Source organism: Hylaeus volcanicus, chromosome 1 (genome assembly GCF_026283585.1).
Source record: "Hylaeus volcanicus isolate JK05 chromosome 1, UHH_iyHylVolc1.0_haploid, whole genome shotgun sequence".
In the NCBI taxonomy this organism is placed as follows: domain Eukaryota; kingdom Metazoa; phylum Arthropoda; class Insecta; order Hymenoptera; family Colletidae; genus Hylaeus; species Hylaeus volcanicus.
Genome location: NC_071976.1, coordinates 29153224 through 29177305, shown reverse-complemented (window position 1 = coordinate 29177305; position 24082 = coordinate 29153224). Strand labels below are relative to the sequence as shown.

At 40.2% G+C, this 24082-nt stretch overlaps 1 protein-coding gene across 2 annotated transcripts in view; it reads left to right on the top strand.

Annotated features, from left to right (window-relative positions):
• Nucleotides 1-24082, top strand: part of LOC128884636 (sodium/hydrogen exchanger 9B2) — a 96266-nt gene that overhangs the window by 23657 nt on the left and 48527 nt on the right. Inside the window, exons 1-2 of one of the 2 annotated variants that reach the window (XM_054138143.1) lie at nucleotides 3826-7602; nucleotides 9996-10370. In XM_054138143.1, the coding sequence (XP_053994118.1) occupies nucleotides 7217-7602; nucleotides 9996-10370 (761 nt within the window). In that variant the 5' untranslated portion in view covers nucleotides 3826-7216. Of the gene's footprint in view, nucleotides 1-3825; nucleotides 7603-9995; nucleotides 10371-24082 lie in introns of those variants that run through there. The other variant, XM_054138144.1, reaches the window with a different exon arrangement.

The window sequence follows — 24082 nt, the reverse complement described above, 5'->3', positions numbered from 1 at the left end:
TTTTTACCAGCGCCGCGCTATTACATTTCTGACATCTTGGTATGAGTACATTTTCATCTGATGTCGATTACACGATGCAGAACGAGCTCCATTTGGCGTTTTATTTTTCGCAGTTAAACATGTAACTGCATTTCGCACTCAACGCTAGACGTATTTTCCAGTGTCAGCTTCATTGTTAATAACGAATGCGATTGGGTAACGGCAAACAAAATTTAGCGGTGTCGCGGCATGTAAAATTAGATTCGCCTATTTATTGCAGTGCTGCGGCACAGTCGTTCCTAACGAAAAAAATGGGAAACGCGTATCGTATTATTATATTTTAAAGAACTATTGCGATTCTTAAAAATATAAATCTAAAAGAAAGTGTACGAGATGAAAGTATCGATTCCGAGTGAAACAAACTACAATTTGCGACGTTAAGTTGTAGACCAGTTGCGTCAACTTGACACTCGACTGCGTTTGTGTAGCGACAACAATCTACACGATAGTCTACTTGAGATTCGAAGAATAGCGTTAGATATCTTACAGATTTCTAACCGATAAATAAATGATTACTGTGGTCATGTGATTGATATCGGATCATATGACTGCTGGCCAGACCGAGTGTCTGATTGCACCACATTCTAGGAACACATTGAATCGAAAATGTACACGATAGACTATCTCAAGAATAGTCATTGTATTTTTTGAAGTACTAATTTAATACACTGGGTTTTATTTAACTTTACATTATTGATTCTAATATTTTCTCGAGATCTATATACAACAATAAGGAATTTATTCTAATACAATAATCCTTTTATTTCGTAAAGCAAAGAGTTCATCTTAATTTGCTATCAGAGAGAAGTCTAGAAAGTTGAACCTTCCCTGCCATTGTCTGTTTATAGCATTTTATTATCTTCGTGTAAAAGTACCATATCTTTGCAGAGTTTTGGTTCCTCGCTGCATGCCTGGATAATTTCTTCTTGCGAAGTAGCATTTGTTCTACTTTAATGTCTAACAGTATCCGAGGATAACGTGTCTTTTACGCTGTAGAAGAATAAGATTGCCCAGAGTAATATGCTCCGGAGTTTCGAGACTTTCAAGAGCCTGAAAATTTCGCAGATATTCGTACTTTTACGTCCGCGACGAGGACTTACGAGTTTTTAAAATGTTCCACGTTCGTTTCGATACTCTTCCGCTCTTACTGGCCGAAACGTCTTAAGGCGGTACACACAGAATAGTGAAAATTCAAGAATTTTTTTACAAGATGTCAATATACATCTGAATAAAAAATAAAGCGTGATTTCCATCCTTCTGATAATTAATAGAAAATTCTCTATTTTATCCTAAGCCGTCCAAATTCGCTGGAATCGCCTCGCAGCGAAAGTTTAGGCATCTTTAAGCTTCCCCTAATTACAAAACACTTAGGCGCGATTCATTTGTCATGGAAGTTTGCGAGAAGCACTCCCGAGATCCCCAATTCCTCTTTCAGCAAACTAAAACGTCACGTATCGTGCACCGTTAGCGAAAGGGAATATCGCGCGAAACGCTGAAGGGGACGCAAGAGTTCGTAAAGCGATTATGAGAAAGTTCAGCGCAAATTACATTCCGCCGCATCACCTGAGCTTTGCGGTTAATTGCTTGTTTCCGCAGATATTTCAGACGAAATGATGCGGCATAAACGGAATCGCTGGAAGAAACTCGGCAAACTGGAAACATTTGTCGCTTCGCATAATTAATCGTTTGTCATTTTTCCAGAGGAGGGAGGATCGGCACGTCTGTAAATTAAATTGGCTACCTCTTAATTACAACGCAACAAAATGGCATCGAATAAAAAGCTGGAGTAATTCCAATGGTTGTACGAAATGAGTGATGAATGGTAGGTGAGCATGAGGAAGATACGTAGTATTTATAGTATTTTTCTTCTTTTCACAGAAAATGTAAACAAAAATTCTATTTGAATGTTGTACGAAATGTTCAACTCCAAATACTGCCCTAAGTTGGTTCATGTATCCTCTGATTTACGATCTGAATTTAGTAAAAAGTCGATTGAATTCGACGACCCCGTTGCGGTGACCTCCCCTTATCTCTTCATAGCATGGCATCGAAGAAAGTGGTATCCCACGGGTGTTTCCTTCTGACAAATTCGAGGAGTTCACTTGGAAAACACACCAGGATAAAATATCGCGCTACACCGGAGGCAATCTCCTCAAGATTGTACCTATTTGTACAAGTATCTAGCAGTTCACAAGTTTATACACTTTCGGCGCGATTGCACAAATCCAAGGTCACGTCTTCAAGTTCACGAATTATCCATTGCACCACGCGTTGGAATATATTAACCAAAAGTACTTAGGCATTTTTCAATGTACTTACGCTCGAAAAATGAAGGAAAATTTATTGTTTAAAAGTGTCGCACCAATTAACAAGTTGTACTGTCGTTGCACGCGGTTGCTCGCCAAGCAACGTCGAACACGTCCACGCGAAAGTGAAGCTCCGTGGCGATAGCCGGGTAACATTGCCAAAATTCCGTGTCTAATTGCTTCTAGTCGATACCACACCTCGAGCTAGGTGACATGAAACGATAGGGGAACTGCTGAAAGTGGTCGTGGGCGGTCGTCGGCTCTAATCCGGTGACGCGATTCATCTTCCTGCCACGCTGGAACGCGATGCATGTTCGCGGCTCGATTGCACGGTATTACGGTCAGTGTTGAGAATTAATTACTCGTCTGCCGTTCCACGAGTGTCTGCAACGAGTCGCGAAAGTATTTGCGAACGTTCGCAATTAAAACTTTATGCCCATTTCTGCGTTTAATCGCGCCGCCATATACGAGATCACCTAGCTCAAGATGATCTCTTCATCTCTTGGTTATCGTGAATCTTTAATCTCATAAAAGGCAACAATTTCTTAAAATTCAGGAAACTCCGCATTTAAAATATTTGTTATTCGCACGACAAATAATGCAGAGAGTTTAGGTGAAAATCGAATGCGAACTAATTCCAAAGAAAATTAGAAGCCACCGTTGGCACCTCGGTAAACGTTCCAAGACAAAGCTTGAAAGCACACTACCGGTATGTGGGTACATACTGAAATCTGTATGAACATAGGCGAGACAGTTATAGGGCTGAGCTAAGAACTCAAATATTGAAATTCTGCGAACGAAGTTATTCACCGACACCTAAAGACACCGAAAATCGTTACATTCAGCTACGACTATCGCATGTATTCATGAAACTGTCGGAATCTACTTGCTGCGAAGCAGTTGCACTCAGATTTGCATCTGAAAGTTAATACTTGTTTTCGTACCTGTACTTTTTCTTCGCTATTTACACACCGTGTGTCGACACGTTTAGAGTAGCGTTTGGTTATTCAATTAACCGTTCGTTTTCTCGAAAGCACATGACCGGCGAATAGAATGTCATGACTAATTCACACGCTATAGGACCCGTAAGATTCCGCGCCTCAGTAATTATACCCTTGTAATCAGCGCAATTAATCTGCTCGTCATGGTCGATAGATAGCACCCCTCGAAGATAGGTTATCGTCGACCCATCAGAGACACCCATGGAAATCCCATTTACAATATCCGATGCGATCAGTTTCGTTGATCGTTTCCATGAAAAAATTTTGTTTTCTCCTCTGCGTGTAAAAATAAACTATCGAGTATTGCATCGAAGTGGAACCCAAAATTCATCGAGTTCTCTTATTGGAATCGAAAACAATGATAATGCGAGTCGAAAGAAGACTGGCAACCAGCAGTGGAAGTTTTGCATGAATGACTACTCTTTCTGCATTTCTGTAAAAAGATTTCTTTTATTACATTATTTTGTGCAGAGCTGGAATATATAAAATATACAAAATTATTTATCTTCTTCATGACGTTCTTTATTTGTGTCTATGAATATTTTATTCATGTTTCGTTGATACGTGAAAGTACAGAATAATTTGTAAAAGTCTCGTTAACACGTGCCAAGTTTTTTCCACTGGAAATAATCAACAGCTTTCTATTTTCTTTTTTTTTAGCGACGTTGAGACTTTATTGTTGCCTCTAATCCAAATTTAATTAGAGATGAAGCACTTATGTATCGGGAACTAAAGGATTTGTTTGCGGATTATCGCCACGCAGTGACAACGAGGTAGCGAGATCCAACAGTGTTGACCCAAATACTAACTAGTATTATATGATAAGGTTTGTTTTGTCGTGGAACATTCTGTTAGAAGGTATACTTGCGTTTTAATCCTTTCAGTCACATGTCCACTTCACTCAACTGTACAGGAGGGAAAGATATGTGTCTTTCGTATTAATTTTTTTGTCGGAGAGAATTTTTTTTCGAGAGATTGTATGTTAACTGAATCAGTGATAAGATATCGATTCTATTAGTGCTTTTGAATATTATATAACGGTTATATCTTGGAGAGGCTGTATGAAATGTAATTGCGTCTGTTACAACGTTTACAATATTGGAAAGAACAGATAGCAGAGACGATACGAGAAAGATAACGAGAGTAAAAGTTGTATTTATACATTGTTCAATTGTTTCGCTAACTGTATCACACGTTTCATGCATCAAGAACTACGAAATTTGTCAACGGGTCAGTGATTACTGATTACACAAGGGATAATTGGAGTTCGATGGGCTTGTTTCGCAATGACTAAGCGATCGAATCGAAGATTAGCGTGCTATTGAAATTGGGGAATTCTCACCACGCGCAGCAAGTGACGATAATTCCTAGTTTGGTGTATTGAAATTCCGAAAACGGACGAGAATTACACAAGTGACGCGTCCAAGTTCTGCATATTCTAAAAACATTCGAACCCGGTAAAATGATGACTCGAACCCCTTCTAATTTCACCTGAAATATAGCATCTGTATTTTCATATTACCAACAAATAAGTGCCATAAATCTATACCGTATGGATCAAATAACAGAAGCGTACAAGAAAGAAGATTACAGGCCACGGCGACGTGAAGAAGATATCAAGAAGTGATAATAAGAACACTCAATAAAAGCAACAATAGAAAATCCCCAAGCTCAGGAGTCGCACAATGAGCGTCCAAGTCAGCGAAATCTTCCAAGCTGGATGAGAATAAGTGAACGATACTTGAAAAATTTAATAAAGATATCTAGCAATTGCAATTGCAGACGCAATATCTAAAACCAGTAGCATTTGGATTAAAACACAAGCGTACAATTTAATAATAATTAAGAAGGATCAGGCATCAGAGAAGACACCTCGAAGCGAAGATACGCGCATCGAGCGGAACGAACGACAGAAAATCCCCCGAGCTCGGGAAATTGATTAATCGTCGTACTCTTCTCGTATTCCGAGGTCGTTTTCTCGCGTACCTCCGCGTTTCACGCGGATCTTGCTAAATCATCGCGTTGACCTACAGCACCGAGACGATCAGGGGCACGACAGGTCGGTGGGTTAGGCCCCGAACGGACTGTCAATGAGGTGTCCAGCTGTGCCCATCCTGTGCAAACGCGGGAACAATTATTACCGCGGCCTGTAACAGTGTCCCTCCTCGTGTCCATGTTCCAACACTTTTTACCAGCCCCACCATTCGGCATAAACACACCAGAGCGGTGCACAGTTTGCGGCAGTTTAGTCGCTACTTAACCGTGCTCGTTCGACTGTGTTCGTCACCACGTCGAGCAGCCGTCAGCCACGGCGGATGAAGTTTTCGTCGGTGTCCGTCTTCGCGATCCTCCCGAGGACTCCATGGTCCAGCCGAAAATGGGAGTTGGGTCGACGAAATCCCTCGAAACAGGTGCACCCCGGTTCGGTAATTCGAGATGAACGGGATTAGGAACACGAACACGAACGGGGACCACTTTTGGCCGAGTTTTCATCTATCTGGACGATCCTTTCCGTGACGAGTCGCGCAATCGATTGTCGTCTACCGTTATCGAGCGACGCCTCCGAAAATCGTCGACGAACTGGAGGGAACCGCAAAGGAAAGACGAGCGCACGTCGACAGAGGGAAGCGAGTTAGAACCGGTGGAGTCAACCTTGATCTGCGGCGTTAACGAGGCGAACAAAGCTCTCCAGGCGTCGGCGTCGAGGAAAAAGCGGGTCAAGGTGTCAAAGACGTTAAGGCAGCCGTCAAGATATCGACAGAAGGTGTTAGCGCGACGATTCCCCTAGGAAAACAAAGTGTCACGCGACACTGTTAACGATCGACCGGGCCCCTATCGACCGCGTGATCGCTAATCGACGATCGGGGATCATCGTGTTTGGACTTTCTCGGAGTCATCGTCACGCGACTACGCTGTCAACGATCAACAGGGACTACGATCGCGAACAGCGTCGATTCCATCGGCAGTCAATCGCGGAAAGTCGCCGATCGCTCCTCGAACTGGCTGCTGGTCGCATCGAGCAATCCAGTCTCTCGAATCCAACATTCGTGGAATTTTTCTATTTTTCGAAGAAATTATATTCGAAGTGTGTCCAAAGCTTCGGAGTCGAGACTTTTTTCAGCCGAAATTGTGGTCGAGACACCCGAGGTCTAGATGGATTTTTTTCAATCAAGCAACTTCTTTTTGAAAAGATCGAACGATTAGAAGTTTGGAATTCTTGATTGGGAGCAGTGAACTGCTTCGCATGGATGTTCTGTATTCGAGAAGCTTTTTCTTGAAGAGATTTGAAATTTAACAGTTGAAACTATCGCATAGCTGTCAGTGAACTATTGTGGACACTTGAATACTCAATTTTTGTTGGAGGAATTCGGCAGTTGTTTCGACTCTTAGATAAGGAACGGATTTTCTATAATTCGGAAGTTTCTTTTCGAAGAGATTCGAAGTTCGGAAGTGGAACTTTCGAATAAATAACAGTGAATGGTTATAGCTACTTGGACTGCATATGGATTTTGCATCATCGAGAAACTTCTCGAAGAAATCCAAAGCTCAAAACTTGAGACTTTCGACTAACTAACAGCGGCTTGTTATAATCGCCAGGACTGCATCTATTAACGTACTAAAAATCAATCGAAAGCAGCTCAGTGTTCAGAGGTCCGGCCAACCCTTGTGCTTCGATAAATTCCAAAAAAAGACTCTTCCTTCTGATTCGACCACCCACATGATTCTATCTGCTAACATACTACTTCTTCAGCGTGAATCTTGCACAACTTAATTCAAGATTCACTCGACTGGATGCAGTTGACGTTTACTGATACTGTGATAATTAACTGGTAAATTAATCGTTCGGTGAAAGTAGACATAGGCGCTTGCATGGAGTATTTCGGTGGTGTGTTCTCGAAGCAAACGTCGTTTCCGAAGGGACACGATATGGAGATCGATATGAGCGGGAGGACAAACAAATCGACGGAGGAATTAACCAAAAGACGAGTCTCCATCAGCGATCAGATACTCGGAACGGATAATCCCACCTTTGATCACCATCGGCGCATAAGCGCCAGCTCGGAGCATAATTCCGATCAGGGCCGTGGAAAATCTATACTGGCCCACGGGGGCAGTAACCACGGCAGCTCGGAGAACATACATCAGCACAAGTTCGATCTCGAGAACGGTAGGATCAACGGGAACAGGAAGAAGTCGGCGCACAGCCTGACGAGCTCCATCAGGGACAAGATCGAATACTCGGAGGAACTCAAACGGTGAGATTTCGCTCGTTTATTTTCTGGTGAATGGAACGGGGACGTGATCCGAACTGGGCTCGGGTTAGAATGGGTTCGAGCTGAGAATTGAAGCTGTTAAAAAATGAAGAGGAATCGTTGCAGTCCTTCGGTCAAGTACTCGCTTACAAGTCCTTGATAGTTTGATAGTCAGATCGTAAATATCGTGGATCGATTCGAACAAGGACGATTCGAAACTATTCGAAGTAGGCGATCGCGAATAAAATTGATCGTAACGGATCCAGGAAGCGTCGTGATGTAACGGTGGCGATTACAAAGCTTGTCATTTCGAATCGCCTTGATAAGATCATAAAGTCTAATGAGATTAAATCAACCGCAGCCCCGAGTTTCCTATGCATTTCATTGTGCACCGCATTCCGTAAAGTATGCGTCGCACGACTTTCCGAATCTTCGACCAAAGTTCTTCTTCCGGTTCCTTCGATCCGCGAAGTCTGCCCGCGTGCATGAAAAACTCGGCCAACTGACATAAATCACGCGACTGAAAAAGACGGTGCACGCGATCCGAAATCCTGCAAAATACGACAACCTCGTCAATTTCTTGGTACTTTCCTAGATCCGCTGCCCTCGAACACTTTGGGAATACGGAATATTCCATAATTCGTCGTATTATTTGTAAATAGTACTAGAGTAGCAGTTTTTTTAATAGACAAGCATATAACAACAACAACAACAACAACAAAAACAATAATAATAAAAGCTATATAGAGTAATATATTATGAAGTAATACATTTATTTTCTTTAATTTACTGATACAATATAGTGGTATTTTATCAAAGGAATATAGAATTTCTAGTTACTTCAGTTTAACTAATAGCTTTTCCATTGAATAAACGCTTCCGTGCATAATTTGTCGAGCAAGTACTATAGATAAGTACGTGTTGGTGTAACGTTGTCACATGCTAGGAAAAGAATATCACCAATCGTTATTACGTCGGTTTCCAAAGAGTTCGAAACATTGGCAGTAAATTTGAAGAACATTTACGACCCGTAGCTGACAATCTGTGCGGTCTGTTAAATCATAGTCAATAGGCTACAAATAATATCGTCGAGACCGTAACAGTGTAATTTTAAATGAGGGCCGAGTTGAAAATGTTCAATTTGTTTCGCGTACGTTCCAACGTAACGACCTGCGTTTCGTAAGAATACATTTTTCAGATTTTTTTAGAAGGCAAGAATTGTTTACTATATAATATGTTAGACTTTAAATATGAAAGACGTAATTATTGGTAATTTGAGTAACGTGGAACACGTTATTTTCCGTTTTAGATATTGACTTCGGTATGGGTATAATTTACTATAGGGTTTCGTTCCGAAACTTCTCGTTTTACTCGTTGCGCTAGGTATATTGACTTAGCTTCTTCGTTATCCTACTTCTTCTACCGCCCCGTGGCTCCAACTTTTGAATCAGCACTCCACACTTTGCACAATTTATTTGTATTTCTTATTTCCGAGTTCCCTCGTGCGCGCCTCGTAATATCGGGTCTTGTGATTTTGCGATACTTTCGGCTCCGAATATCTGAAATCTGCGAATACCACAGTACTGTTCGATTTTATTCATGTCATCCTTGCGTTTCGATCGAGTAATTGGGGTTAGGTTTGTATAACAGAAATTTAGTTACATCTCGACTATACTTGCATTTTTATTCAAACTTTGGCGATAAAGTTACTCCATGTCGACTTTACTAGTAATAATTATTATTTATTAATATATTCGAGTTAACGCTATTTACGTGCCTATACACGGAAAATAAGCGTTCTACGAGAACATTTTATATTCAGGCGTTTTACGTCGTTTTAGGGTCACGTCATAACTGTTGAATGCGTATTAATGTCAAGTGTAATGTGCGAAACAAAAAATATGTTCTTACACGTAAAACGAATCGGTGACTTTGAAAACAGGGGAAAAAATGGTGAGAAGAAATTCCTTTTGGGAACGTACTTGAACGAATATTCGAAGTTTGCCTTAGAAACAACACTTTAGCCACGTCATGCACTTTTTCTGTAAGAAAGATGCATGTGGAAAATTGAGTAAACGTTTATACGTGCCACAGTACATTGACTCTAATTAAACGATCATTTTGTAGCACATTAAATTGCACATTAAAAATAATTCAAATAGAGAATATTAAAATTCGACAAGTTCGAGTTAAATCGACCATACTGGTACCTCCATAATTTTAAATATACTTCACGTTCTCAAATATGCGCGAAAACACGATAGGAACAAGTGTATCTTTGTCTTTTTATTAAAAAATTCCACTTTACTGTTTGAAAGTGCAAAGAATAGAGTAGAAGCAACAGGTCAAAGGGAGAGAACGTCTCTGACACTACTTTTCTTTAATGTCCTTTTCAGGTCGTGGTTGTACCTATTTTGCACGCGATGCCACGGACGGGATGACACACCATCGTGGGAGCCACCCGGCTGGAAAAGAGCCTGTCCACAGCCATTTTGTCCCAGCTACAGAAAATTCGCCAGGCTTTTGTGCCTCTTCCTGTTAGGGCTGTTACTCTGGGGTATCGTCTATTGCGTGATAGGCAACGACGCAGCCCCTGGTGGCCAGCTCTTCGGTCTAGCTGCTCTCTGCCTCGCGGCGCACTTTGGAGGATGGCTGTTCTCCTTGACCACCCTTCCTGCCCTAATCGGCATGCTGATCACCGGCATTATACTTCAGAACGTTGGTCTGGTCAGCATCGAGGGCAACTACACCGTCGTCATCTCCAATCTCCGGTGAGTCCTTTTCTTACTTCGTTTCTATTCTTAGTTAAAATAAGTCAATAAATGAAATGCTATTCAATCTCGCCAATGAACATTACAATAACTATTGAAATTTACATAGATATTGTTATTTCTCCATATAACATATCCATTTAACATAAAATCTCATGTTCAATCAACCTAGTAGGACGTTCTGTGATATTAACTGTTGTAACTTTGTTAATTTTGAAATGTCCTCGATAAAATTTAGTACAAATATTCCGAAAACCTTAAACACCAAGAATATTACCAAGAACGACTGGAGACGCCGCGAGAAAAGAAAGAAATTTTTGGATCGACGGTGAATTAGGTTAATGCGATGCTCCCTAATATTATCGATCGATACGACGGGAGAATTTATATGTATCATTCAGAGTTATAATTTACAAGTGTGAGGCATTGCGGTGGAATGTTTCTACTTGGTTGAACGACTTTGTTGACCCAAGCGAGCTAAGGGGTTAATTATTATGCTGTTGCGCGTGACTACAGTTAGACTTAACTGGGCACGTGATTAAAATCATGTGCTCTTACGCACACATTACTTCTCAGACTGAATTTGTAAATGGAACTTCATCATTTCCTAATTGAAATTTATTCCTCGGCGTCATGTGATGATAGTTATTTGTCATCGTCACGTGTGTTTCGCCGGGTGGAGCTGTTAGTATGGTTTCCGTTTCGGAAGTGGTTCGAATCGTGATCGATGCATCCATCCAACGACTTCATCGTGGATTAAAGTGGGAACCGTTGATGGGCTTTTAACATTTTTCGTATAGAGCGACCTTTTTCGAAAGCTATAACGCGTAAAGGGTAGTTTTTATCCCAATACTTGCACCCCTTTCGAATGATTGCGACTACAAGCAATTTGTTAAAAAAATATATACACGTGTATTATTATTATCGTTCATAAAATTCGATTTATTTTGTCGGAGCGATCTTCATTTCCATAGATGACAATAAAATGAACAAAAGACACCATAATTAAATTATTAGAAGGAAAGACGGTTTAGAATTTTTTAAATATTTCATCACAGAAACATAATAATTCTCTTCCACTTCAAAATTAGAAATGTAGAATGTTAGTGTTATTAATTGAAATGAAACATGTATCGAAAAAATATATCGAATTTTATGAACGATAATAAGAAACTTCATAGGGTCGGTGAAGGTTGGCCTATTGAACGAATTGATAGATGGAAAAGGTCCATTGGATGAGAATATGAGGGAAACTGGATGAAACTCGCTGGTACGCAGCATCCCGAGATAAGATATAATAGAGAGATGTTCGTTCGTCAGCTATTTCGTTAGGATATGATAGATCACGCTTGGAGAATATCGGAGTTTTAAATCACAGCGTTATGTGCGCTTCATCCCTCTCTCGTGAGAAATAAAAGGTATTGTTTTTGCTCGTTTGGAACTCAGACAACTGTTGAAAGTTCCCCTATAGTCGGGAGAGTATAGATAATTCACTCTGTAATGTAAATACGTTATACAATAATTTTTCCTAAAATGTACTATTCTAGGTTAAAGTATTTCGCCCCTTCACGAAATTATACACTTCACCCACCCTTTCGGCGAACGTAAAAAAAATGAAATTCGTCAACCTTAAAATAAATGATTCATGAAATGTTTTGGTCCGGGATTCTTCGTTAAAATGAAATATAGCGCTCGTTTCCCCTTAATTTCCTTTCACATTATTTTATTTGGCTTTTCAGCTTCCCGTTTATGTGGTCCCTTTTAGGGTCCCGAGGATCTACAGGTTTCCTCGGAGTACTCCCACAGGGAATATAAATATTAGAACCGTTTGTTTGCTGCTTCTTCTTGGGTAACACGGTTTTAGGGATTTAGGGCTTTTTGCTAACGGGAGGGTATCATCAGTTTTATGTCATTCTTAGCGAACTGAAAACGAATTGCCTCGCGCACAACTTCTTGCTCGCGTACAACGTTCTCATCCAAGTTAAGAGGTAATACTCTTTAATTAGAAAGAAAAACTGTTGCTTTTTGTAATTACAAAACTGCCATGGACTACTTGTATCCTCGATACTTGTACGTTATTATTTTTCGAGAGTCAAGGATCGGAAGTAGCAACTTTATTTTTTCATATTCTGGTAGAATTCTTATCGATATTTTCTTTCGTTGCTTTAATGTTTGAACGTTCCACATATGAACCTTGTCATTTCCGTTGACCATTGCGTGGCAGACAATTATAATTTCCACTCACGCATCAGCCATGGAAAGTGTCGGTGACAAACAGTGGAAGGTTCCTAGAAAGTCCTCGAAGCAACGATCGGTTCATCGCGATCATAAGGTGACCGTTTTTAATGTCGAGGACAAGCACTAACGATTCGTCGTAGTCGCAGGCGGTAATGCTCGTTCAGCATAGTAATCGCGGTTTAAGGAGTAGAAAATTCTAGCCGTAACCTCCGTGGGAGTTTCAATTAAGCTGTTTATCAAAATGTTTTACTTTTTCAAAAGTTGTATATCAATCCAATATTATTTCAACCACTTCAACGTGACAATTTTTATTTTGCCAGAATTCCTAAAATTACTAAATACATCTAATCGAAACTTTGCGTTATTAGACAGCTTACATCATATACTAGATCCGTTGTGGTCTTTATTTGTACGTATCAGGCAAGCCTCCGTTGCGCGAGTTTCACAATAATGCGGTTGGAAGTCTTTGAAATCGTTCCAAGTACATATATTACTCATTGCGACGCTTTCCGTGCCAGGCTTCGCTGAAAAAAGACTTTAATAAGTTAATTACGAGACGAACGGAAAGTTAATTAGTCTGGCCGTTCAAGCACCGGCGCGACAAAGCGTTCGTGAACTGTTTCACTGTTCGCAATTTCTGAGCAACGCTGCGCACACAACGCTGACCAAACTGTCGGTTTAATCCGTGGAGCTTGACAATTCGCTCGAACTCGCATGTTAGCCTCGATATAATAACAGCACTATGGTACGCGGCGTCATTAAAGCTGCTCTAATAATGCACGATACCTGCTGGTAAACGCGGCCGTGTGTACTCTATTATAAGCGTTTACGCGGAATGAACCTCGAACAATCCGTACCGCCACCCACACCGAGAGCCCAACGAGGAAACAGCTGAAAATGGTTCTTCTTAACGAAACTACGGCATTCGTATGAATTGTGATTATCTTAATGCGTTGGGAACTTTGTTTTGTAATGCGGAAATAACGAGCAAAACTTTCGCTGGAACGAGTTTTGTATCTTCGATGTAGCGCCATTTTCTGCGAATTGTGCAGTTTTTAATGTCTTCTAGGTCAAACGACGGATGGGTATACCCAGAATAATAATAGTATTACTGGGGATTGGATGGAATTTTAAATAACAGGGAGGATATGGTTGGAATCGGCGATTGCGATGATATGATATAAGTATCAACTGTTCATTAAAATTACATTAATGAAAGAAGAACACACTTGGTTTGACAAAGAAACAAAGAAACATGCGTTCCACTTCGTCATTTCAAATATGTATTGAAAGTTAACAAGATTTATTGCCCGTTACAAGAATATACTTAATAAATGGAACATTATGTATGAAGCACACATTTTTCCCCTCCGAGGTACGTTATCTTAACATTAAATGTAAATTTGGTCGCTTGTCTTCTCTAAAATACGGCACGTCAAGGGGAAGAATTTACATCCTCCTCCTCGTGTGATTTAATGATTATAAATCATCGTTCACGCTCTTGCTGATATTGATCTATACGTTATGTATACGTGTATACAGCTGTGCACGATTCGATATTATATGAAACACACAACTCGATTGATATTTCAAAAATATATCTCTAATAAATTGTACGATAGGAAATGCTTCGAAAGATTTTCGAATTAAAGCCGAATGCCAGGTATTTCATCCCTCAAATATGACTAATTTCTATTAAATATATAAAAATCAATTATGGACGAATAAATTTCTCATGATTAATTTCACTCGATATTCGAAAAACGACGCATAAATCTGGACGTATGGTTGACAGTTTCGCGTGCATCAGTTGTAAATGTAGTAATTTTTCATTTATTACGGAAGGAACGGAACGCGCGGATACCAGGCGGAAGGGAATTGTACAGAAAATATTGTACTCTGCACATTTTAATGTACAAATATGACGATGCTCTCGTTCCGCGATTCATGAAATATTAGCCGTCAAGAACGGAGAATTTATGTCTTTGACGCATGGTATTCGTATATCACTTCCCATCGGTGTATCGGTGCGCGAGTTTCAGCAGAGAAGTGTTGCATTACGCGTTCCTGTACAGGGTGTCCCTGTAATCGAAATCTAACGAAAAAGATGCTGATTCTTCTTGCAAAAATAGACTCAAGATTTTTATAACACTTTTTATATGGACCTGGAGAAAATATACTTATATTATACTTCATTTATTTTCTAAAGAACACATCACTTAAGTCTCAAAAAAGAAACATTATATAATAGAATCACTACCTACGAAATCTAAGAAACCCCGATGATAATATGTATACACATTCTCAAAACAGAATTTTTATCGTTTATTCGTGATTTCTTCCTGCACGAAGAATTGTTCATTTCCTGGTTGTACTACTGGAGCACCCTGTATGTATGCTGAAACCGAACTGTGCCCGACTCCCAGCAATGATATTCCCATCGATATTCACGTAACTATTCTCGAACTCGCGAAAGTTACGAGTGGTTGGAAATGTAACAAGAATCCAGAATGCTGACAATGGAAATGGGCGTGGTCAGGGATAAAAAATTGAAGTGGTTCGCATTATCGAGCAAAATCGATTCGAAAACGTATTGAAAATTCCGGGGGCTACCGAAACCATCGATGAAATAATCATTTTCCTTAGCGTTTCTCCTCGAAGGAGAATAACTGTATAACCATAACTCAACAAGTACATCCAGACACTAGGTATAGTAGGAGTAACGTCATGTATAGAAGGAATACAAGTAACGTATGGAAGGAAGATATTCCTTGGTGACTCGAACAATTTATTCAAATTGAAAGGTGTTGAAATATGAAACGTTTTGAATCACAGTTCGATACTATTGCTATTTTAAGGAATTTTATAAACTTTATTGCTACAATGGACCTCCTTGTTTTTAAGTAATTATTAATAAGTGGAGAATTTCAGAGAATTTTGCGAAAATAAAAGCACTCAATTTTACTTGTTACCATAGTTTCTGTACGACGAGTTTTGTTACATTTCCTGTTCTTCTGTATCAAAGTCGTATCACAAATGTAGTTTACAATACGAATTGGGCAGCAAAATATCGAGATCTAGCGCAGATCGAAATGCAACTGGTCCTCCTGGATTATCGATACATCTCAATACGAATCGTTCCTCCACATGTGGGCGCTAACATTAACTTTGGATTGGGCAAGAATTGAACTACACGAATCGTCTAAAGAAGAATCTTTATTGGAGGAGTTCTTCTGGTCCATCTGAAGCGCTATTTTTGGAAAGGATCGAGCCAGAGGTTGAAAAGTGGGGATTGTATCAGAAGATTAAACGCAGGAGACAGCAGCTAAATCCAGGGGAATCCGCTCTATCACAGGCAAAACCGTCACGATCCAACGGAAGAAGAACATCCTTCCTCCATTTGGACGACGCACGACCACATGTGGCAAAGTGGATATTGTAAAAACGGGATAAATCTGCCTGCGAAAGTATGATTCATCTACCTATCTCCTAGGCATTGCACCAATCTAGCAGGGTCATTTTAAGAGTCAGACGAAAATTATTTAGATGAAAAAAACATGAATTTCTTAATAGTTAGATATTAAACACCGTATACGTCTTTCGTGGTCACGCGACATACCTTCCACTGATATCGAAAACTCTACACTATTTACACTGAAACACTAGTTGTTGGTTAACGTTTCATTCGTGTAAAAGCCGCGACGGCTCGGAGTCGAACGCAAATACGCAACGAAGACCGATGACGAGTGTCCAAACAAACTAATCGATTGCTCGTGTTAGGAAAGATAAGGCATTCTTCGTTATTTTATCAGTATTTGTGACAAGATTCCCCGCCGATACGCGGTCGTAAGTGTTCAATGATTCTAATTAGAGGCTTGTGTGACATACCGATTACATATATAGATCTTGATCGATCGCAGAATTTATTCCAGCACTTCTATGTTTACTCGACAGAGGTTCCTTGATGTTCAGCGTGAAACTTGACGTAGGATAGTTCTCTTATTATAACACTCAAAATATCGATCAGGAATATATATCGCATTTAATAATTTATATTTGTCACTAATTTTCTATGGCGTCGAGGGGTTGAATAAGTACCCCGGAGTATAATCTCGGCGAACCGCGTCGCCGCGTCCTTTTTGGCAGGGGACACACGAGCAGAAGATGAAGTATAGAACGTTTACTCGGTCAGTTTTTCCGAACACGATTCAGGGCTGTTAATTTCCGCGTGGCACACGGATATCAGGAAATTTGTGAGTGCATAAGCTCGTTAAACGCGAGCCAAGCGACGCAAGCGGATCGACCTAAAAACTTTGGAGTCCCTGACGTTGGCTTTAACGTCGTCGTAGATAAAAATGTTCTTCCGACACGCAAGGAACTGGCAGCTTGGCAAGCTGTTTCATATATCCAATCCAGTGGCACTTCTGTTGCTCCAAAACAAAATTTCTCAAATTTCAATCGTCTATTTTTACATTTTCGTTTATATACCTAAAATATCCATAAGGATTGCCGATATCGCTTTTGGTTTTCTGAAGGACACTTGCAAGGATCTCGCGGAGGAATTACATCCTCGTAGGCGTCGCCTGTACGTTTACTAGGTGCATGGAAAAATGTATTACTCCGCGGAACACGTTGTGTCATCCCAATGCAATCTGACGACGATATTTTAAATTCACATAGGATCCGGTGTCCTTCCAGGACGTTCTACAAGAAAATTCCCCGAGGGTCTCGTGCGTGGTAAGAGTTTCTTGAGGAGGCACGACTCGGCTTCCTTTTTCGATGCAACATGTACTCCCGCGTATATGAGGAGAAATACGTTGAAATTGCCGGTTGAGAGTTCTCTTCCAAGATTAGTATTGGAAAACGCGCCGCGCTGCTCCCACTTTTACGCTCAGAAATTTCTCAAAGCGAGTGTATCGCTATAAAATAATGCGAGGAACATTATTTTAACGGGACTATACGCAGTTGTCGTAGCCAAAGTCAAGAATTTTGTTTGAGATTTAAATACACATTCATTTAAAAATGTTTATTTTTCCTCGTTAAAATGGCATGTTTTCATTTTTAAAAGTTCTTCGTTAATTCTTATTATTTTTGTTAAATATTCAAAGTAACAAGTACGTTAGTGCAAAAGTTATTCGTGGCAGGAAGGAGTGCGATAGGTGGTTCAATTGTAAATACTGATAATTGCTTCTGAACGAGGGCACAAGGGAAATTACAAACTCTATTATCTTCAACTAGATTCGAATCCATTGTGTTCCGTCGAGGAATATTACTGCCTAGTCGTTTATTATAAACATTGGATCAGATACACCTGGTGTATTTGCATAAGGTTAGTTTTATCCGTATAGATCGACAAATATTCAAATTAAGTATGATTCCACAGAAACCTGAGAGTTGCTTTATCGTCGGTTAAAAATTCTAAGCCATCGCCAATATCCATCGGCGTTTTTCCCTCCGGAAGGAATGCGTTCCAAGTGTAGTTTTGCGAAGACACGGTCGCACAAGAGTCGCTGGTAGGTAACAGAGCGTAGAAAATGCGACGTCCGGGAGCAGTCTATAAAATTCCTTCAGAAGCTCACCCGGGAGACGCCCATCCGTGGCGTTCTATCGCGAACTTTACACGGGAACGAGGATCGTGACGACAACACGTCGCAGACGACGAAGACAGAGCCTTCGAACTGGCTTCCCGCGATTTTATTTTTGCGGATTCCTACTTTACGTTATTGAAACATTCACACGTTCGCGTGGAACTCGTAGCTGTAAACCTTTGACAGCCAGTAGCTCTTCCTTTCTTTATCTGTGCAAGCACGGCACTGTTCGAGCGAGTGTTTAATTACTGTTATAAACTAAATATTTCATATCGATAAGGAAATAGCAATAGATGACACTTGCATGATCCATGTAATAAATATATTCAAGAACAGTTTCACAGCTTAATATTCTCGTGAATTCTCCTGGTTTTATTACAATGAACCTCTAAATTTTTAACACGGAAGTTCCCTTTCGAGCCAGCACAGTTACCGAGTAATTGCGCATGATCTAATATGCATTCATGTAAATTTCACAAACTTCGTACCCTTTGAGCTGCTCACTGTATCAGTTTCTCTATAACATATAAAGGATTCTCTCGGGTTCCGAGTATTTTTTACTGTTCGAGGCATTACCACAGTAATTTTGTACTAACATATTGTAAATTGATACAAGTACTCCTAATATAAATTCTTTTTAACTTAACCGATATTATTCTTAATAATATTTTCCTCGCTAATCCTCCCTGTTTCGGTTGGCTTAAAAGTCAAATAAAGCACTGGAAGATTTCGCGACGTAATAACGAAGTACATTGAAAAAGATTACACGCATCTATGTATTCTCTGCTGCATCGTTCGCAAGCTGTCCTTGTCAGACTATTCCCATTCGACAAACAACATCGTCAAAGGACAGAGGTACCTTTGGTTCGCAAGATTTTCCGTATTCGGGAAATGATCTCAAACACGTTGCTAGCACCGGGACACGCTGTATCTGTCAGAGACTATCGTTAAGTGTTCGAATCAATAAATGCTCGCGTTTCAATGATCACTTCGTTAGGAGCGAGCGTCAAAGGAACGTACGACAAATTTTTTTCAAGTGTATACTCTGCAACTTGGGAACGGCCGAGTCACTCGAGAGTAACGAAAGCCTGCAAAGGTTGTCAAAATCAATAATTTAAAGTCTGTTAACGAACATTTAATTCCTTGCTTCTCGAACGAATGGTTGAACTCCTATACATATATTTAATTCACGGCTCGTTGGAGATGTTCGATGAAATCTTTCAGTCGATGGTTTCAGTTTGAGGTTGAATTCTACAGTCTGGCGTAGAATTTGAAATTATCTAAGGCTATAGGAAAAATTAAATTCTCAGTCTGGTCATTCCAACAAATATTCTTTTTCCCTTTCAAATGAATAACCTTTGCTGTTACACTATCCCTCATCGAAACGTCGAGTTACAAATTTCACAAATTGGTGTAAACGCAGTTCCATGTTTGACGTTCGACCGATATTAAACATCGGTGTCAACAAGTGCTCAACCCCGATTCAACAACGTCGTTATACGCGATCCTAATAGACCAGCCAAATTAGATATTTGCGTAGCTGTCCGAGCAAAAAGAAAGTGTCAACTTCGTTAACCCCGTCTCTTTCGTTCCATGACGCTGATGGCTTTCGCCAAGTTTACACTTGTATCGTGTACAAGGAACTTGATTCGTTTTGCAACAAGTAGCGTCCCCTTCGAGATTCTTGATTAGAGACTTTAACTCAATATTGCAGACCAAAGAGAGAAACTGCCTAGAAACCATTGACGAAGTGATTTTAATACTTTATCAATAGTTAATCAGGCTTTAATCGTTTTTACTTTTTGTATAGTCACAGGGTTGGTCACTTGCTTATCACATAAAGCGATGAATATGTACGTCCCTTGTAGTCTGAACTTAATTTTCGAGAACGGATATATACGCCGTTCATAGTCAACAGGATAAGTGTTCGGTCACGGTTCGACCACTTTGTTGGATTTGCTAGCTAGTGTTTACGTAGATATACAGTAGGGCTTGGTCTATCCAAGCTAGGGTGCTGGTAAATCGCTTACGACGCCAGTGTATCGGACCTGTTTGGCCACGTTTGGCTACGTACCTATCCCCTATCCGACGTAAACATCCGGTTAAAGCCCGTAGTATGGTTAAAGAGCCTCGAATGCTTCGCAAGCCAGATCTTCCTGGGACGGCCTACTTTAGCGACATGTACAGAGGGTCGTAAAAATATTCGTACTAGAATAACTCCAGACTAGCGATAGTCACTAAATCTTCAAGGATGATTATTACAAGATCTTGGTCGGTAAAGCTTTAATTAAGCTTTCACTTCGTGTCAACTGCTTTGAAAAATAATAACTTGCTGCAACAAAAATTGGAAATGTGATAATCCTATAGTTGCGAAAGTATTTATGCAATTATTTCTTTTTGTCTTCGAAGGTGTCCACGAGGTAACGTTCGAGAAATTCCGTGCCAGAGAATTGCCGTACCTTTTTTTAGCAAAGCTTTGTCGAACCACTCGACTAGCGACACGTGTACAGGTTCGTGGGATGTGTCGCGAAATACTTGTCCTCATTAACTACCGTGTATTAATCCATTTTAAAATTCAAGCACTTAATACGTACATAGCATGCGATGTGTATATCCACTTGCTCGACGCACGAACGCTCGAGGGGCTCTTTATCTCCGTCGACCTCGTCACGAGTCACTCTTCAAAGTGCATTTTGAAAAGCATCTGGGTACGTTTGAAGCAACAGTGATGCCTGATAGGCTGCTCCAACGTTTAGAATCAATTTTAATCCGAAGATGAGGATATTAACAAACATCTACGAAGATCGCCACAGAATGATTTTATTTGTAGGACTCTTCTTGCATTATCTTTCTCATGGTTTACGAAATTACTTGAATGCTATATGTATATACGATACAAAAATTAATAAAAGAAGAACAGTTCAAATAAGACTATTAAATTCAATATTATTCTACATCTATATCATAATAGATAGTAATACACTAATAAATCGCAAGATTCCTAATACCTTTTCGTATCAGTATCTTAATGGCACATGTTAGGAGAGTGTTAAACACGTTTTCAGCATGCGCAATTCTATGTTTGCACGCCTCGAGCTTGTTTCGACCAGTTAGCCACTTTCCACGTCGTGGCAGTCCACGTCTAAACACGTGTATACACACCTTGAACTCCTGTATTCTGTAGCCAATAGATTGCAAAATCGATCAAGCCTCGGATCGTCTTGCACGAAAATTTCCGAGCGTTCGCGTTGCGAGCAGAGGGACGAAGACGACTGTTTTCATTGTATTCAAATAGAAGAGATCCTTAGCTCGCGAGTACTTTAGCCAGGTCGTTCCTTTTGAACTGATAGAGTCATTATTTTACGAGCGGAAAACCAATTTATTCTGGATAAATTTTTCAATTCGAAAGTATCGTTACACGAATGTATCTAGGTTTATAGTGTAGGTGTGGAGGGTGTGACGAAGTGATCGAACTTGTAAGAGTTTGTTCAATTTGAATACTGCACGTGTAATTTCGGTCCTATAATGTTATTTTGGTAAATATTGGAGATACGGAAAGTAAGTTAATTCGAATGTTTTATTGTTGTTTACATAAATTAATGCTGCGCGTATACCAGGAAAATAATTCAAGGGGAAAGACAAGCAAACAATCGGGTTTAAATAACAATTCCCTGACGCGAATAACAATACTCAACCGCCGCAGAACAATTTATACATCTTTCCATTGTTATCGAGTATACTACCGTGCATACATATTACGCACGTATGACAGATAAAAGATAAAGCGATTGATACACTAGGGCAATGGTTATTTGTCATTAAATGTCAACTTTATCGAGTATCAGTGCCGACGTAAAGCCTATTTATTGACTTTCGATCATGTTTGATCCATTTTTCCAGATTTGTTTCCAAATTTGGAACATGCCAACGTTCCAGCTGAATCGTATCGAATTATATTGAAAGTACCAATGCTGCTAACGATTATTTTAGTGTTGACATTTACAAATTGACTCGAATAGTTTAGAATGCGTTCATGTTTCCCCAATTCTCTGCAAGACTACATCAGAGAGCTGAGACTTTGTATAATAGTTGGATAAATGAATTAGTTATTAAAAATGAATTTTCTTCGTCGTTGTCGCTTTTCACGCTTTTCACGCTTTTCTGCTTCGAAACGCGACCCGAGCGAAAGAAAGACTACGATGAAACGGAAAAGCGAATGATGCAATAAACGAAAGAGGCATCGTCGCATCGAACGAGAGTAATAATCGACGACACGAAAAGGATCGTCGAGTCTGGGAACGATTTCTATCGGAGCAATTAGAGAAATGGAGTCGAAAGAAGCGCGCACTCGATATCATTATCATTCCCGTTTCCACGTGATTTCATTAAAAGGCTACCGAGAGATTGGCTCGGTTCAAGGCTCTCGGAGCAATAAATCGAGTAGGTCGAGCTTCGACCAAGGTGTATGGTGCTCGATCGATGATTTTCAGTCTGTCGTCGATTACAGACATTCATACATTACTGTTTAGGGTAGTAATTATAAAATCAAATTTATTGGTCGCATATGCACAGTATAATACTCATCGACGTAGTTTTTGTTCACACTTTTGGATTTCTTCTATGTTATTAATTGAGTATCATCTCGAGTATCGTGTATAACTTGCGATAAAATTCACAATCGCATTTTATGCGAATTTCAAATAAATACAAATTATTTTTAAATCTATTAATATTGCTAATATCTATAACTATTGCAGCAATGGCTTCTAACGGCCAGCGCAACGCAAGCGTCACTCCGCTCGCTGGAATCGCGGTTGTTAGATTGCCGTGTGGGCAGCTCCGACATTTTGCCTCGCGAATAGATCCACTTTAGCCTTGATTTCGCGGTATCATCGCACTTGTTCGCGTTACGCGGATGTCCTTTGATGTCGGCGTAATTTGCGTTCGCGGCATGGCACGCGCGAATGAAAAATTCCGTTGCGGATTTGCATGCGTGTGGAACGTTTCGCGCATAGGCGACACACGGTGTCTTTGAGTGGCCATCGCGCCGGAGCATCCTTTTGATCCTTCGTGGCGCCGCATACATCGCGTGTGTTTACCCCGCGTCGTATCCTGTTTTTTTTTCTTCTTTCCACTTTTTCTCGCGTATTTATGCCTACGAGTAATTAGTTTTAATTGCTGGCAAGACTTTTCAGCCATGGAACACCGAGACACGTGAAACATTCGAGGAACGGTCGCGTACCTGCAGTTGCACTGTTAATTTTCGTCTTTCCTTTCTGTCGCGGCGTTCCTTGTGTTGGTCGACTCCGCTTATCGGATGCGCTTTGCGCTTCCTTTGGAAATGTATCCTCTTACGCGAGTCTTTTAGAGGCAGATGAAAAACTTGGCGAAGTGTTAATTTTCGTTAATTTCAAATATCGCGTAGGTGGTGTTGTGACTTTGAAAATCTGTGAAATTTAATTGAGGATAAGAATATAAGATGAACAAAATTTTGTGAATTAAAGAACAATTTAACAATATAAAAAGCTATATCAAAGAAAATAATGAAAAAAAAAAAATATTATGAAACCACTTGGTATAATAAAACAATTATATTCAATAGAAGAGGAAAAAAGTGGACAAAAGATAAAAAAGAAAATAGTCTGCCATTATACAGATAAGTTCCTCTCTGCGATGAGAGAAAAATAAATGCAGGTGAAAACGAGGATGGAGAACAATCGCTTTTCATAGATCGTTCCTCGATCGTTCGGAAGATCGATCCACGGTTGCATCGCGATCCCCGTTAGAGTGTTTCTACGCTGACAAGCTTGCCACCGCGCATTTTTCTGGCAGCCGCATTTAAATGCAAAACCCTCGCGCATCTAGTTCGCCGGCGTCTGAGCGGAC